The 16134-nt window shown below is 52.5% G+C and overlaps 8 protein-coding genes across 8 annotated transcripts; 4 read left to right on the top strand and 4 right to left on the bottom strand.

The window, feature by feature from the left end:
* Positions 1-91: 91 nt before the first annotated feature.
* Positions 92-1191, top strand: BDZ99DRAFT_577076 (uncharacterized protein; the record flags this gene model as incomplete). Its single annotated transcript, XM_033728649.1, has 2 exons — positions 92-492; positions 553-1191. 2 exons carry the CDS (start codon positions 92-94, stop codon positions 1043-1045), a joined length of 894 nt encoding a protein of 297 aa, XP_033569062.1. The 3' UTR covers positions 1046-1191.
* Positions 1192-2486: 1295 nt separating this feature from the next.
* On the bottom strand, positions 2487-2933 carry BDZ99DRAFT_402245 (uncharacterized protein; the record flags this gene model as incomplete). Its single annotated transcript, XM_033716275.1, has 1 exon — positions 2487-2933. A coding segment is annotated over one exon (447 nt), but the record flags the coding sequence as incomplete, so codon positions are not given.
* Positions 2934-6059: 3126 nt separating this feature from the next.
* Positions 6060-7145, top strand: BDZ99DRAFT_469143 (uncharacterized protein). The gene is made up of 4 exons (XM_033721431.1): positions 6060-6257; positions 6471-6627; positions 6777-6821; positions 6966-7145. Exons 1-4 carry the CDS (start codon positions 6243-6245, stop codon positions 7025-7027), a joined length of 279 nt encoding a protein of 92 aa, XP_033569064.1. The 5' UTR covers positions 6060-6242; the 3' UTR covers positions 7028-7145.
* Positions 7146-8569: 1424 nt separating this feature from the next.
* Positions 8570-8794, bottom strand: BDZ99DRAFT_402051 (uncharacterized protein; the record flags this gene model as incomplete). The annotated part of the gene is made up of 1 exon (XM_033716270.1): positions 8570-8794. The coding sequence occupies one exon, from the start codon at positions 8792-8794 to the stop codon at positions 8570-8572; it is 225 nt and encodes a 74-aa protein (XP_033569065.1).
* An 893-nt stretch (positions 8795-9687) lies between these two features.
* Positions 9688-10353, top strand: BDZ99DRAFT_483124 (uncharacterized protein; the record flags this gene model as incomplete). The annotated part of the gene is made up of 1 exon (XM_033722549.1): positions 9688-10353. The coding sequence occupies one exon, from the start codon at positions 9688-9690 to the stop codon at positions 10351-10353; it is 666 nt and encodes a 221-aa protein (XP_033569066.1).
* Positions 10354-11009: 656 nt separating this feature from the next.
* Positions 11010-11738, bottom strand: BDZ99DRAFT_209396 (uncharacterized protein). The gene has a single exon (XM_033713324.1). It carries the CDS (start codon positions 11638-11640, stop codon positions 11185-11187), a length of 456 nt encoding a protein of 151 aa, XP_033569067.1. The 5' UTR covers positions 11641-11738; the 3' UTR covers positions 11010-11184.
* A 432-nt stretch (positions 11739-12170) lies between these two features.
* On the bottom strand, positions 12171-14607 carry BDZ99DRAFT_504116 (uncharacterized protein). Its single transcript, XM_033724017.1, has 2 exons — positions 14283-14607; positions 12171-14233 (listed from the first exon to the last, which is right to left on the bottom strand). The coding sequence occupies exons 1-2, from the start codon at positions 14562-14564 to the stop codon at positions 12311-12313; spliced, it is 2205 nt and encodes a 734-aa protein (XP_033569068.1). The 5' UTR covers positions 14565-14607; the 3' UTR covers positions 12171-12310.
* A 106-nt stretch (positions 14608-14713) lies between these two features.
* Positions 14714-16127, top strand: BDZ99DRAFT_469145 (snare-like protein). Its single transcript, XM_033721432.1, has 7 exons — positions 14714-14870; positions 14924-14967; positions 15019-15182; positions 15242-15342; positions 15393-15438; positions 15510-15534; positions 15603-16127. The coding sequence occupies exons 1-7, from the start codon at positions 14824-14826 to the stop codon at positions 15773-15775; spliced, it is 600 nt and encodes a 199-aa protein (XP_033569069.1). The 5' UTR covers positions 14714-14823; the 3' UTR covers positions 15776-16127.
* Positions 16128-16134: the final 7 nt, after the last annotated feature.

The following is a 16134-nucleotide window of genomic DNA, read 5'->3' on the forward strand; positions in this document are numbered from 1 at the left end:
AAGCATGGCTTCGCCTCAGCCTCTCCTGCGTCTTCTTCAAATCTCTACAAAGGGTAGCTCTCAAACTTATCATCCGTCTTTGTGAAACGTCATGTATTCCCTTAGTAGCCGCGTTTCCATCGTCCTCGAGCTATCTGCATTCGCAGCGGCCTTTAACATTGATCTGCCCCAACCTACTCAGACTCTCAAAGACTACTCCGCCGATGGCTTCACCCCCAAACCGACTGCCGACCCCCTCATCGAATTAAGGAAACGCGACTCCCCATCAAGCGTCTGCGCGTATCTCTCCGGCGATCCTTCAGCACCCTACACCTGCGGCAGCGGAGGCGTGTGCGGCTACAACATGGGTCTCAGCTGGTTCGGATGCTGCGACGGCGAGTCTGGCGGTTCCGTAACCGGATGCCCCGTCATCACTGGCTGCGTACCGTACACATCCATTGATGCATGCGCGTCGAACTCGGTATGCGCATCGGACACTATGTTGATTGCTTGGTGAGTCTCCTATCCCCTTGATTCTCAATTAGTGAGCTAATATGCTTACATCACGAACAGCACCGAATCCGCAACCCCCTACTGCGCCGCCGGCGCTCTCACAGCCGGCACCGACACCCTCGTGCACTTCATCTGCGACACGACCTCCTATGTTCTCGACTTCGAGCTCACGGCTGCCGGCGGCGCGGCATCGTCTGTCTTCGATGCTACGACCTCTACCGATGATTTTGAGAGTACTACCACGGGAGAGTTTGGGAGCACCTCGATCGATGACTCCGCCACTACGACTTCGGCGGACGATTCCTCGTCTACAGTCGGAGTCGTTCTGACGAAGATTGTCTCCGCCTCGGCCAAGGGTAGCTCCACAAGTGGAGCAGTGACTACTGGGACGCCGACGAGCTCAAAGACAGGTGGTGTCAATCTGCTCGGCACGCTGGGTGGTAAGTCGACGGCGGGCACAGCTACCTCGACTGGTGGTGCGGCTGTAAGGACAGGCGCGGCGGTGATGGGAGCTGCTGAGGGTGTTGCGGGGTTGATCCTGCTTCTTGCTTAGGGAGAGGTACGGCTGCTATGAGAAAACGGTTAAAGAGGTTTCAGTACCTCTGAGAGTAATGGCATATACGGTAAATGGCTTCTCGCAATCTCCATCGAACCCGTGAAACCAAATCCGGAGCAATAGGTCACATCAACAAACTGTGTACATCTTTCTATCTGCATGGAAAAGAAAAGTTCTGAGCAAGACCTACGGCATTGATTGATTAAGCCAGCAGTCTAGTAACCTGGAGGAATTCCTTCCTGTCTCGCAACCCGCCCTCCCTACGCGCCGAATCCAGATTATCAAAACCCCCCGAACCACCGAACCACCGAACCGCCTAACCCCTCCCCTCCACCGCCAAAACCCGAAACCTAATCCTCACATACTCCACCCCCCCAATATGATGCGGCAGCCCCGCATACCACTGATCCTGCACAACCTGCCCCAGCCCATCCACAACCTCCCTCCGGCCCCTAAGCTCCAGCGTCTTCACTTCCTCCACGTCCCTGTACCTGACGCCGGGAGGCAGCCACGCATATCGACTGCCGAGACCATTCAGAGCGGCTCTCACAGCCTTCGCGCTGGATTCGCTGTTGGAGGTAGGTGGGTGCGAGGGCCCACGATACTCCATCAAGCTGCAGAGTGTGACGGACTGCAGATTCTGCATGCTACGCAGCAGGTGGCAGACGTCGACCCACTTGTTCCTCTGGGCGTAGTCGTTATCATCCCGAGTTGATGGGTTGGGGGGCTCGTTGGTGATGGTCATTCCATAGAGGCTGATAGTATTCAGAGTAGAGCTCAGTGCTGTGAGAAGACTCAGGAAGATATCCACGTCGACGTTGACGTGCTCCAGCTTGAGAACTCGTAGTTTTAAAAATCTGCCCGAGGCGAAACGATTGAAAATATAGTCCAGTTTCTTGCGGTGGGTACCGTGTTGGCCCCAGCAGCTGGACATTTGGAAGGAGGCCATCGAGGTGGTTTGTGGGATTAGTTGGTTGAGCCAGGCGTCGAATGCGAGGTGCGTCGCCTGCTGTTGCACGTGAGGTCTATCGGTGTATGCGAAGTCTACGGTCAGGCACCGGGTACGAGAAAGCGCGGCCTGGGCATTTGGGTCCGCAAGCGAGAAAGGCATGTCGTGGTGTTCGTGTGGTTCGAGGAGATGAAAGTCCAGCCTGAGGTCTCGGCCAACCTCTTGAAGGACCTTAAACACGATCTCGAACACACGATGGTGAGTGCCCGTATGAGTGTGCGTTGTCTCGTCATTCAGCATCCCGTGTCGAGACGGAATTAGTAGGTATGAATAGCCGTAATTCACAGTCCGCTCGCGAGTTAGCGTCTCCTGCCTTGTCTCCAGAACACCCAGCTTGCGGAACAACTCCTCGATGCCCCAGGGCTGCATGTGCTCGACATCCCATATCCGCTGAGCTCCTTTGTCGGCCGTTCTGGGACCTCCGACTCCAACGCTCTGCAGATTCGGCAGGGATTTCAGGACTTTGGTTAGAATTTGCACGTCGGCGCCGTCTTGCTCGATGTGCTCTTGCCGGCGAAGCTGTCTGTTGTACTCTTCACCATATCTTTGGGCCCATTCCGCGCAATATTGGACTTCCCACAGACTGAGAATGTTGGAGTGGATCCGCTCGGTTCCAATGCCAACATGCCGAATAAATTGAGACAGCTCCTCATTCTTCGAAATGTCCTCCAGGGCTTGGAGGCTATCGGGCGACAGCATGAACTTTACATGCTTGAAGTAGCGGCGGCCGAATGCTTTCGAGGTGTTCTTGTGGAGGTCGCGGCAGGCAAGACGTAGGTTGAAGAAGTCGAGGGAGTCTAGATAGTCGTGGGCTATCACGTCGAGGATGTCTCCCGGCAGGCCTTGGAGGTTGAATGGCTTTTGCTTGCTAACCATGGTGCTTCTCTTTTTCGCCCGCGGTGCAGTCACCAATCCCTCCGTTGCCGGGCGCTTCCGCCGAGATGCCATGCTGCTGGCTAGTTCAATAACGAGTGTAGGTGTGTTAAGAGACACTGCTGGCACGTGGCTCGTTTCCACGGTGTGATGGTGTTGGCGTTGATAGTGGGGTGGATGTTGTAGTTCTAGCGAGTATCTAAGCGAGAGAAAGAGAGCGCAGATATTTATACGCTGGACTTGAGGAGATAATCGCGTGGAATTGGATATTTCACACCCGGTGCATTCATAGTCGAATACACCATTTTTCTCGTCGGTGAATCGACTAGCCAGATGAGGAATTACCTTTCTCTTAGTGAAGCTTTTAGTACTAAGCGATGAATGGATCAAGTATCTGAGCAAATTGAGCAGCAAGAAAGAGAGCCCTAAGCATCACGTACGGCGCTGAGAAATCGCACTCGATGGTTGATTCCAGTTCTCCTCTAGAGGTCTGTACGTCCGATAATAGCTTCGACAATGCGCTGTGGTAAGGTGCGAATATACCGATCTCCATATTAGTGAAGCACGTGACGTTCCCTCCTCATCTCTAAGTAATCGCTGTAGAATTCCATGCAAAGGTGATGAGATGCTCATGGGATTACGCCCTAGCGCTGTATCCAATGAAGGAAGAATCGTAAGGTGGTAACTCGGCGAACAGGCATTCTCCGAGCAATGTCCGCAGCCAAAAGGACTCATGTTCTGTGAATACACAACAAAACGATCAGAACGCCGAATGAAGCTATGGCCTAATACTTTCTCGCAGTTTAGAGCAAGCTAGATGAATCATACCTAGATCGATTAGATCGATTAGACGATTAGAGAGAAAAAAAAAAAAAAAAAAAAGAAGAGCAAAAGACTACTTTTTACTCGCGGGTCGAACCGCGAGCCTTTGGAGAGTCAGTACCGTCCAGGTCCTTGATCTCAGGAAGGGGGTAGCGCTGTGTGATACACGATATCAACGTGTCTCGCCCACTCGACCCGGTCACAATTGGAGGTTCGGGAAATAAGAGCAAATATAGACTGAAAAGTTGGCGGTGGTCAATGCAGATGTTTACTCTAGCGGCCCGTGCTACTAACACGTGGGAACGAACCCGACTATTGCCGCTCACACGCTGGAAGTGCTTTCGCCCAGATGTTACACATCATTATTGCTGAAATTAATCGCTGATTGAGACTTCCAAGGTATCTCACCTCCGCGGCATCGCGGTAAGGTCGGTTAAAATGCCATCACCGTGTTCGATGTTCGCTTTGAGTAGGTCGGTATTCGAATTCTGAGGCCACGCGATGAGTCGCTAGGTATACGATCCATAGGTATCTGCGCGTACTGGCTTCTGTTTTAAGTTTCGCCTGCGGAAAGATACGCCTTCGGAGAATCCGATCTCTACTGGTGGTCATGCAAGGATTTCCGCGGCAATGTCCCGGGCATGTGATGCCGCGTGAGTTCCATGTGTTCAGTCTATGATTGGAGACTTGAATCGGGAAAGGAAATCTCTGATTTTCTTAGGGGGTTGCATTCGTGAATCCGCCATCACGACTACGGTTTGAGTGACTTTTCTTTATGCAAGAGAAGGCACCGAACAGCAACTATACTAGGCCTGAAAGAAACTGTTTGAGGAGCTGTCAATCTTTCTTGCTCCAGCTTGCTACTCTTTGTATGAGGATGCAGGAGAAGGAGGTCCGTAACTTTTGCTTATTTTCCTCTTCCGTAACCCGCATTCGCTCGCTCGCTGTACGCTCGTAGTCGCTTTCCGTTTCTCCCTCATTATTCCCTTTACCTCTTCTTAGAGAGACTGACAGGAATATAGACCCATTTGCCTTAGCACAGCTGCACCACGGCCAATTTCATGGCAGCTTCATCTGCATGCGGAACCGTACGTAGGGAGCAGGCTGTTCTACATACTGACCCATCTCAGATGAATTCAATGCCACTCTTAGCGGCATCGTAATGAGCAGATCTTATGAGGACTTGTTAGCCAGCAAATCGATCTAGAGTGATAAAAAGAAGCCGCCTGATCATCTTTCGCAGAAATATTTTATGAAGTAGAATAGCACAATCCCTACGGGCGTGACGCCGACAATCATTGAAAGACCCTTACATGGAAAGAGATATCCCTCTTCGCAGCAGGCATGGTACTGATTCTGGAAAGATGGAGGACGGGCAACGTTCAGGGCTTTCCGCTGTGGGAGTGGAGATAGAAGAGACTTTCGAGCCAACCTTGGAGCGGAATGGCGGGCATACGCTGCAGGGGCAAGGTTCGGCAAAGAAGACGCACGACGCCCGCCTCCCAACTCAACCTCCTCCACCAAGCTATCATCCGCAGAGCACACCTGCGAGCGTAATAGCTGATAGTCAGACGAATTTCATGCTAACATCTACAGATCATAGCATAATGTAGTAGGAATCAAGGCACGCTAGCTTGATATGCACACCTATTCTTCGTCGACTAGTGGCACGTTCCATTCTATCCAGCGCAGCTAAGCATACGTTGCATCACCGTTGAAAGCGCTTGTGAGGCATTAAGATGGCTAGTAAATGGAAGGCAGGATCCTGCGGCTTTGATCCAATACAGTAACTACTAAGTAGTTGTACCTGGGTAATCCTTATTCACCTAAGAAGCTAGATGCAGCCGCACGTTCTTATACTTAGCTACAATCGCTGACCTAGCTCGTTCCTTGTCCAAAGTCATCAATTCCTTGGGTATTGAGTTGTACAGAAATCCTGATCGATTGTCTACATTGGCTAAATCTCGACACAAGATGCCCACCCACTTTCCTGACCAAAGGAGCAAAGATCCCTGCAAAGCTATCCTGCAGAGGGGTAAAATACACAAAAGTAGGCTATAAGCATGAAAGTCTACGATGTTTTGTTTATGGGTAATTCTGCGCAGATTTGGTATGGAGAACGTCGAGGATTGAAGAACTGTGGGTATCAACGCCCGAGATCTACGCATGAGATATCAGACATAACCCAACAGCACCACGACGTGTAGGTAACAAGTGACACGATCCCTATCTCTTCTCATATCTATCTCCTTGTAACTACTGTATATACGTATGAGCCTTTAGGCCCTTCCCCCCGAGTCGTTACGTCTCGGCTATTTCCCTCTTTCCGTCCCATCTCCTTTCATCCCAACTTCTTCATGAAACAAGGGTTCTCGGGTAAACTTCGCCGCACCACAGTAGCGAGCGTAGATATCTCGACGCATGCGAGCCTTCTCCATCTCTTCTTCTTTAGAACCGCGAAAGACGAGCCTCTTCGCCCTCTGCGCCACAATGACTCGCGCCAACGTAAGCTATTAATCTCCTCATACTTGAAGATCTCTACCCCTTCCGGCTTGTCCTTCTCCGGCAGCAGGCCCTCTTCGTCCCCGAGCTACGTCTTGCTGCGACATGACACGATGAGGTGTCTGTTTCAAGGCTTCAAGGCTGGATACGCATATCCCCTTTCTTCGAACGCTTTCGCAACTACACAATGCCCGAATGTACGCTAATTGTATACAGAAACCACACACCAGTGATCCGCCTAGGGGCGAGAAGGCGAAGCGGCACCGCCGCCACCCAAAGGTCTCCGCCGCGCCCCCACCACGCCGCGCCGCGCCCGCCGCCAAGGCGAAGAAGGAGGAGAAGGAGAGGGTGGTGTCCCCCCGGCGTGCCTTTGGTTAGTCCCTTCTACAACGGCTGTTCCGAGCGCTCTATTTTGTGATGCGTTCTTTGAGATCTTGAGGGCTATCTTGAACTTTTGAAGAACCACACAAGGCTAGATGCTTTGAGCGTAGAATATGCAGTGTACTAATGCCTGATATGTAGCTGCGGCCGCCGCAAAGAGGGCTGCCGAGAAAGCTAAGAAGAAAGGTTAGTTTTCCTTCCACCTATCCTCGATAGCCCATATTGTGACTTGCTCTTCGAGATGTTGATACCCATTTCACACTCTTGAGGGCAGTCACACTATGAGATTATTCGCTACCTGGTAATGTAATACGCTAACGCCTGATATAGCCGCTCGCGCCGACAAGGCCTACGACGGCGACGTGGAGGACGTCCTGCCGCGCGAACGTTAGTCTACCTTCCATCCCTTTTCTGGTGCTCCCTATGCCAGCACGTTTCGATGATGTCATTGAGCCATGTCTCATAGCTTTGAGAGACTGCGTAGCATATCAAAAAGTTGAAACAGCAATGTAGAATACTAACGTTCAATATCAGGCAGCATCTCGGATGTATTGCGCTACGTGCGCATCGTCGACGTCGACCTCCAGCGCACGAAGGAAAGCCTCGGCAAAGTCTTCAATAGGCTGAAGATGAGGGAGGCGGAGCTAGCGGTGGTGACGGAGAAGCTGGCGGAGGCACGGGAGAGGCTGCGGAAGGTCGATAGGTGGCCGGAGACTAGCGATGAGGGGGGGGTAGTGGGGATGAGCCATTCGTGCCGATCTTCATGTAGATGGAGTGTGCCCTAGCCATAGTAGCTTGAGCGGAGAATGGAATGGTCTGATCGAAATCCCACCGCACCCATTTTTCCTTTTTCATATCACGTGACCCGCACCTCCTGCATCCTCAAAACCCACCACTACGGCCACAGAACCCCACTCATGCGCACCGGTAGCTGCCGCGGGTGTGGCTGGCGGTCTTCGAGGCCGGGCGGTGCCAGGGCTGAGATTTCAGCTGGCCCTACGGGAGATCTCGTGGGCCGAGGTCCGGCACGGGAATTTTGCTCCTGCAGGGTCCTGCGCGGAAGACGGGTAGGACGGCAAGGTATGGTGGTGTGAGAGGTGATGTGAGGTAGGATAAGATGGACCGAGAGGCCCAGGCTGGGGAGGCTCACCGCTCTAGAAGGTTGAGGGAACTGGGATGGCAGGGGAGGGTGGATTACCGGTGAGTGAATTGGGGTTAGTCACGTGTGACATGTGCTAGGCTAATGGCATAGAGATGAGGCGAAGGTGCGAATAGAAGGCAGCATTTCAAGCACGTGAACAGAGCAGCGAGTGTGAGTGAGTGTGAATGATGTTTCCATTTCGAAGCCAATGGCATATCTCCCCATCACCGTCCAGCGGCGGAGAAAGGGTCGAGTGCTAATTACCAAATACTATCTCTTAGTTATACCGAAGAGCTGAGGTGAGTGTGAGTCGGATCCAAGCTCTACCAGTAGTCCTGCCGCTCCTTTCTCCCCGAAATGACGACCCTGTCCCTATCCCAAAATCTGAAAAAAGTCCGAGATATATGAAAGTGCAAAGTGAGAATGGTGTAACCAAAGTAAGCTAAGAAATATCAAGAGAGTAAGATGAAACGCCCGCTGTCGCCTGCTGTATAACTATGCCAATCAATCAATCCAAGAATCAAAACAAGTAATCCCGTCCCGTCCCATCCAAGCCGGTCCTATCCCTATGCGCGCTGAAATGCATTGAATGGCGAGGGTAGTGGCGGTCAACGCGCAGAATGGGATTTGATACAAGCGGAGGAAGAAGAGTGGTGGGCTGTCGAAGAAGAGAAGGCCAACAATTCCGGAGGGACAAATCCTGAAAACTCCGCCCGTTCATCGCTTCCTACCCATCTAAAAGAACAACATAAAGCACAAGCGTGTAAAGAGATTAGGGAAGGAGGCGAAGGGCCTATGAGGAGGCTACTGCTTCTGAGCCTTGCGCCCGTCGGGTGGTGGCTCGCTCAGCAGGCGTACTGCCGAAGCTGAAGTCGACCGGAGATGGTGGCGGCGCGGGTGTCTCTTCGATGGTGGCGGACCGTGTTGAAGAGGCTTTGAAGGCGGCGGAGACGTCGTGGCCGAGAGTGCTGTTGGTGTAGAGCGAGAGACGCTGGCGGGGGTTGGTAGCGGGACGCATGGCTGTAGTGATGTCTGAGTTGGTGGAGGTTGTAGGAGACTTTGTGAAGCGTGGTAGTGTGAAGGTACTATAATTTGTATATCCTTCGACGTGTAGAGGTAGAAAAATTCGTAGGTTGAATTTCTTTCGAATTGTGGAATAGAGGAGGAGCTCAAACGTATGGGGAGGAACTTTAGAGATCAAGGATTTGTATGCGGGAGCCTCGGGAGGATGGTGTAGAGTAATGATGAGTAGATGAGGTGGTAGTCTTGGCTCTGATTTGCTAATGCAACGGAAGTGTTGTCAATATTGGTTTGGTCGAGAGATGAACAGCGCTGGCTGGAAGCAGGGCGTGAGTCAGAATATATCCCAAGTACGACACGCATATGGTGTGCGCTGGCATCAACCGGGAAGGGCGAGGCTTACTTTGAGGTGTTGCGAATAGTAATGCGAGGCGTTGCAGGTGATATTACGGGAGCGAGGCGAGGCTTGGATCGGACTTTCGCTTTTGCTTCTGATTCCCCAGTAAAAAAAGATGGAAGGCTGAGGGCTAGGTGCAGTTTCACGTCGCACACGGCAATATGGCAGAACTTAAGGGCCAGGGAGGCACGGCTGGGGCTGAGAGAGAAGTAGTATGAGGCAGAGTCCGGAGAATATGGGGGTCAGGTCAAACGGGCGTGGGAGAAAATAGTCCGGGGGAGTGGGCCATGCACTCTGACTTTATATTGCGCGACGGTCCTTCACCGCTGGAATGACTCGCACAGGGATGGAATTCGAGCAAGAGCCAAAAAGCACAAAAACTGTGCGGAGGGGCCTGTCGGAAGCTGGGACAGCGCAAGGCAGGCTGCTTTGCATGTGTAGCGTAACCACAGGATGCTTTCCCGGGAGGTTTGAGGCTAATCAGCATGGGATAAATGGCAGCGCTGAAGCCACCCCACGCCCTCGTCCCGCGCTGCACTCGGCCGCCGCTCCGGAAAGCCTGCCCCGTTAAGCACAAAGAGAAGACCGCCTACCGCGCCTGGAAGAGCGGCACAAGTTGGGGAAGCTGGCAGGCTGGCGCGGTGTGGCTCCGTCGTATGCCTCCCACGCTGCATCTCGCATCACATCTCAACCTCGCGAGGCCGATAACGACGGCGCAGCGCGGCGGGTCGCGGCGGCGGGAAAGCAAACATGAAGCCTTCCTTTGGACAGCAGGCACACCGCGGCCGCACTGTGAGATGACGTCCAGGCAGCTGCCAGCAGTCGTGGGCTCCGGCCGTCCAGGGCATCCTCGGGGGTTGCAGCAGACGCCAGAGTCGCACAGCTGCTCAGGCCTGACATCCCCAGAGTCCAGGCCGCCCAGCGTGCATTTCCCCACGCGAAGCCACGCCGCTCATCGGCCCAGCGGTGTGGACAGCGGCCCCCCGTGGTGCTTCCCCGGAGCCCACCAGCGCCCTCCCTTGCCTAAGACAGCCCTGAATCTGTCCGCTGTCTCAAACTGGCAACACGCCGTCCTCGGAACGTCGACCCTAGCATCCCGCGCACTCTGCCGCTCTTCTGGAAGGTCGCAGGTCCCCGGTGCGACTCGTAACCCGCACTAGAAATGGCTGACGGCCGCGCTGTTTTTGGCCAGCAGCGATTCAGTCAGGAAGACCGGCGGCAGCACGCTCCATGCCGAGAGGCAAATATAGACGAAGCATGTTTCTCCTCCGATACATCCGGGCCCCTTTCGTCGAGCCTGTGAGAGCGCACCGGCAATTCAAGGGAGACCACGTTTCTTCTCGCTGGCGTGAGCCGCCTGCGGACCGGGTCCGTCGATGCTGGCTTGCAAAGGTGACGAATATGCTGGGCAAGACGCTTCCTATCGAATCGCGGGTCCGGGAATGCCAACGCTGCCTGCATATTCCCCGATCCTCCTTACATTCAGCCTGGGGTTGGCTCATGTCGAAGCCATAGACGCAGCACGGCGCTCAGGCCCGCTAAAAGCATTTCAGAATCGCATGCGACTGTCACAACCTCGTCATCCAGCAATACCAACACAAGGATACGCTGTGTTTGCGCCTCGCCATTTGTAAGAGGTTGGTCGCCTACGCGCAAGCCGAAATTGACAGTGTGAGTTGTCATGAGCAAGGCGAGTTGCTGTGTTGGAAACACGCACAGCCCAAAGCAACCGGTGATCGTGAAACTCGGAAAGACGCACCGAGGCCCGATCCGGCCACCGGACGGGATTGCGCTGGACCGTGGTTCAAGGGTAATGGGTGAATAGCCCTGTAGCTGCGGTACGGCGCGCTTGAAACCCACACAATGGCGAGCTGACATCTCGTGGATGTGTTGTGTCGCGGCCTGCCAGGATCACTAAGTCTGAAAACCCACCGGATGACGTGGGGTAATATAATACAGCAGTAGCATGTGAGATTATAGCCTTCCTGCTATTAATGCTTTACTCCGGATGACAATAGATAACGGACAACAAAGGTAAAGGAGGCGGCCATGATCTCTCTGCCCTGGCAGGAAAGGCCACATGTACCTGCGTCGTCGCTCCACCGACTTTCAATGCAGAAATCATGCCGCAACCCGGTCGATCGCCTGCGTGCAGGAAAATCCGAAATCTTGGCCCTCAGAAAATAGTGACACGTCTCCTGCCTACACTTTACGCGAAAACCGATGACCTGGCATCTGGTCCACCGCCTCATTGCCTTTGGATTCACGCGGCTTGCCGCAGTGTTTGCTCTTTTCTCTAGTCGCGGCTGTGTCTGAAACGGCGAGTAGGAAGAAAAAGCACTATGGTGGGATTGTGTAACGCATCGCGCGAATTCGTCAACTTCCACCACGAAAGTGGCACTGTTTGCAGATGGATGAGTTGAGTTGAATTGTTTCGAGATATTCATTCATGCCACGCCGCTCCACTGCAGTTTCGGTTGAGACGGGAGCTTTGCCTCCTGAAGAGACTGCGGGACCGTCTTCACTCTAATTTTGGAAGATCCCGGTGTTAGCCTCTACGGATGTTTGTACCTAAGGGGAGCTTTGCCTCCTCCTGAAGGAAGGAGCTGCGTGAACTTGTTTATTATAAGCATACTCCTAGAAATCATAGTACCGATGGGGCTGAAACGGTGAACTCGCCCCAACGGTACATAGTAAGCTCCGTGTTGTGGATCAGAGACCAGAGACAATCATTAGCTTCTACGCCGAAAGGGCATGTCGCGCATATTTCCGGTTGATATGGAATGATCTGGTAAACTTGGCCTCTCAACGAGACCGTACATTTCTGCAATCTGCAAATATGGGATGCAATGTTTGACATGTGACTGCAGAGCCTTGCTTTGACGAGTAAAAAGGAGAAGGCTAAGGATGTAGCCCGAAGCCCTTGGTTCGGTCGGTTCCGGTTCGAATGCGCAAGACCAAAGACAATGATAGAGAACGTAGCGAAAAAATAATCAATTCAGTGGGTATATGGCAGGTAATATGATACATTTATGTTTACAAATTGGTAAAAGGTGCTATCCTGACAGTGGTATGCTGACACCAAAAACGACGGCGAGACATTAGTACGGAAGAATACTAGGCGATCTGCGTCCTATGTATACCTCGGAGGCGTAATATATGACGGCGCAGCTCCTCTCTTGAAGTAAACATCACATCAGTCTCAGTTATTGAAGACTTGCGGTACAGAGGTGCGTGAAGTTTTTCTGGTAATGGATTGCCTGAATCAATAGCCTCATCGATCAGTTTTGCCTTCTCAGTCTCATATGCCTCGGCATCTGACATCGCTTCGAGAATCGTAACCCAGTTTTGGAAGCGGAGCTCGTCTAGAGGAAACCCGGTCGGGCTGAGCGGCTTAGACACCGTGGAATCTCCTGGTGGGGGTTGACGGGGGTCGGTCGTGAGTTCGTCGTAAATAGCACGAAGATCTTCGACGGACCCAAGAGCCGGACGAGCTGGGTCGATGAACAAAGGAGTTGGCGAAAGCTTGAAGTCTAGTAGACTACCAGACTTGAAGAGCGCGAGAAGTTGGCTTACGCGATTGTAGATCGATTCCATCCCAGGGGCCATTGCGGCCGCATCCATGGGCATTCCTTTTTTCTCTGGTAGTGTTCGCTCCTTTTCTAATTCCCGTGTAATCGCTTCTTTGATATCGGTAGTAAGCGTATGGCTAAGATGCTCGTACTGCTTCTCGAGGAAGGTAGTGTTCTTCGCAAACTTGATAGCTCTTGCAAGCGTCCTCCAGTCCGCTTCAGAGACTTGCTTACCCTTTGATTCAGCGAACGCAACGAGCATTTCCCAACATGATTCCACGCTCTTAGCATCTCCTGCGTCGCCGAACGCGGAAACAAGGACTCGACATGAAATTTCGTCGTGCTCAATTTCACGAGCAGTCATCTCTGCAATCATCGATCCAATCGCTTCTGATGCTCTTGCTTTCCCATAGAGACCTATGAGCGTACAGAGAACGACACGGCTCATGGCTACGCCAGCGTCGTTGAAATTTGCAACAATCTTCTGAACAGTAGAAATAACACAGTCTCTCACTTCGGCATCCTGTGCGTCGTCGGCATTTTTGAAACGGCTTGGAAGTAGAACCTCAAAGCCTTTGATAAGATTCGAGAGGTGCATATTGTGCAAAGACCCCCCACCTCCAAGGGAAGCTTGCATTGCAACGACCGAGCTCTGTATTGTCAAAATTTGTTCTTCTGCTGTATTGTACCAGTTCGCACCATTAAGCCTCGTTTGGAGAGCGCTAAGATGGCCGGGCCTGAGGATCACTCCGGAACGAGCGGCCATTAACGTTACCGTGAAGGCTTCCGAGAGCGGCCTCTCATAGAAGAAGATCTCAAAGATTCGAGGTGGCACTTGTGTAGGGTACAATCGGAAAGCAACGTCGAGCGCTAGATAGGCGTTTTTCCAGTCGCCATGTACAAGTCGCGCGGTCAGAATCCCTTGAAGTAGGGTCATGGGGAGACCTGCAATTGTGGTAAGTTGTGTACGATCTAGTACGACAGCTTCTGGCGACATATGATACTCCGCAAAAGTGGAAGGGAAGCGAGTTAGTCCTTCCTGATACAGCTCTTCGAGCTCCTCTAATGACATGGTGCCGTGGTATGCCAGCATCTCTATGGCAGCTCCATACACAGACGCATCCACGTATGTCTCGTCTTGTGCACGACACCAAGTCCATAAGTCGATTCCTTCCTGCCAATGGCCCGCGACCTTGAAGAATGAGATGAGGTGGACGAGGGCCGCGTGATGAGGAGGGATTGATCGATTTTGAATATGGTGGACTAAAATTCTGACATATGAGAGGTATTTTTCGATATTCTTCCTCAATAGGTCCCTGTGTAGTGTACGAGCTGTATTGTGAAGAAGCGCGGTGATCAAGAGCGTGTTGTGTGGCGTCATGAGATTGTTTGCCGCCAAACCTGGCAGCATCTCCATTGCCTTGTCAAGGTCACGAGCGTATATTTGTTCACGGAAAAGCCGCACAGGCTATTAGAAAGTTAGTTGGTATATTCAAGGTAGCGTTTGTAAGACTAACCTCAGGAAGACCGAGAGGTCGTCTTGCGACGTTATCTCCCTTTTGCTGATTCAAGAACCGTGAAGGAATGTGTTTCGTCTTGGGTTTGGATCTATCCTGTTTCGATTCCGACTTGGAATATCCCTCTTTGGCTGGCGTTGTGACAGTCCTTGCGTAGGTTGAAGACATAACCCATGGCTGAAGATGTCGTTGTGATCCACGGAGAGCTATGCGGGCGGTGACGGGGAGTAGAAAAGGAGCTGATGGGCAGATACATGACGACAAGGACAGTCTCGGAGGCATTGCGCTGACTGAGTACGACACGATCTCCTTTCTTCGTGTTCGATGTCGGCAAGGAGGTCAAGACGCGGTGTTGAAGTTGCGGCTCACTTTTTTTGAGTTTAGCCAAGCTTGCGGCGCACGCTAGATAGACATCACCGAAAGGACAGCATCAATCATAACTCCACTACTCAATACCCTCAACCATTACCCATAAGCGTCAAAGCCCTTTTATTCACGTACTAAACACTCGACTCGACATTGCTTAATTCTCGAATCCAACATGGCGCCGAATCTTTCCCTGTTCTCGGTCAATGCCATTCTAATACTGTCCGTAAACCTTCACTCTTGCAAACCTCCTCTCAAGCTAACCCACCCTACAGAGCCACCGATGATTCCTCTCGAGTTCTCACGAAGTACTACGACGGTATACATCCTCCACCTCCACATATGCTGCCCAGACATTGACCGCACAAAGCACCCCACCCTCCCACCGGCAACCCAAGCACCTACCCCGGCCAAATCGCATACAAGACGGTGAAAGACCAGAAGGCATTCGAGAAGGGCCTACTAGAAAAGACCGCGAAGCAGACATCAGATATTATCCTATACGACAACAGGATATGCGTCTTCAAGACGGAGGTTAGTCCCCAAACCGGCGCACCACATGGAAGAATATAGGGACTCTGACGACACCAAAGGGCGATCTGATGCTCTACGTCGTGGGTGGTGCTGAAGAGAACGAGATTCTGCTCTACCACGTCATCCTCGCACTCCGCGACTCTCTCAACATCCTCCTCAAGTACGATTACCGCCCCCAGCCCAATCCCACGTCCTCTTATGATTTCCCAGGAACTCCGTCGACAAGCGTACCGTGATCGAGAACTACGACCTCGTGGTAAGCACTTTATCTCCGGCTCCCTCCCTATATCCCTCTTGCTATAAACCGTCACACTAACATATCCCCAGTCCCTCGCCGTTGACGAACTAGTCGGTATGCGCCCAATCCCTTCCCACCCTGAACCGCAAATTTCGCACGCCTCCCATACTAACTCCACCCAGACGACGGCATAATCCTCGAAATCGACCCAGTCGTAATCGCCTCCCGCGTCAGCCGACCGCCCGCGCAAGACATGACCAGCATGCAAGGCATCGACCTCTCGGAGCGCGGCCTCATGAACGCGTGGGACTTTGGCAAGGCGAAGCTGGCGGAGAGGCTGAGGCAGGGGTTGTAAGAGGTGAGGGTAGTATATTTTCCGAAAAGCTGAACTTTGCGAACCTATCACCTCGTGGGACGATTGAGGCTGGAGGGCTGAGGGAAGGGGACCGGAGTGTGCTGAGGGCTTAGATGAGAGCGAGAGAGGGAATCGGTGGAGCCGAGGTGGCGGGCTAGGGACATATAGCTTCGGTGTAGGCGTTTGGGCGCGAGGGATAACTTAGCGGAGGTGGTGATGAGGCATATTAAGCTCCCTTTGATTGGACCGAGTCCAGCGCGCAGAGGATGAAAAAACATGTTTACATGCTATACGAAATAGTGCAACAAGTGGAATGCACGAGGAGCAATTCTCATATTATCATTCATAAGAGCATTGGA

The sequence above is a fragment of the Mytilinidion resinicola genome, assembly GCF_010093595.1.
Source record: "Mytilinidion resinicola strain CBS 304.34 unplaced genomic scaffold BDZ99scaffold_34, whole genome shotgun sequence".
Classification (NCBI taxonomy): Eukaryota; Fungi; Ascomycota; class Dothideomycetes; order Mytilinidiales; family Mytilinidiaceae; genus Mytilinidion; species Mytilinidion resinicola.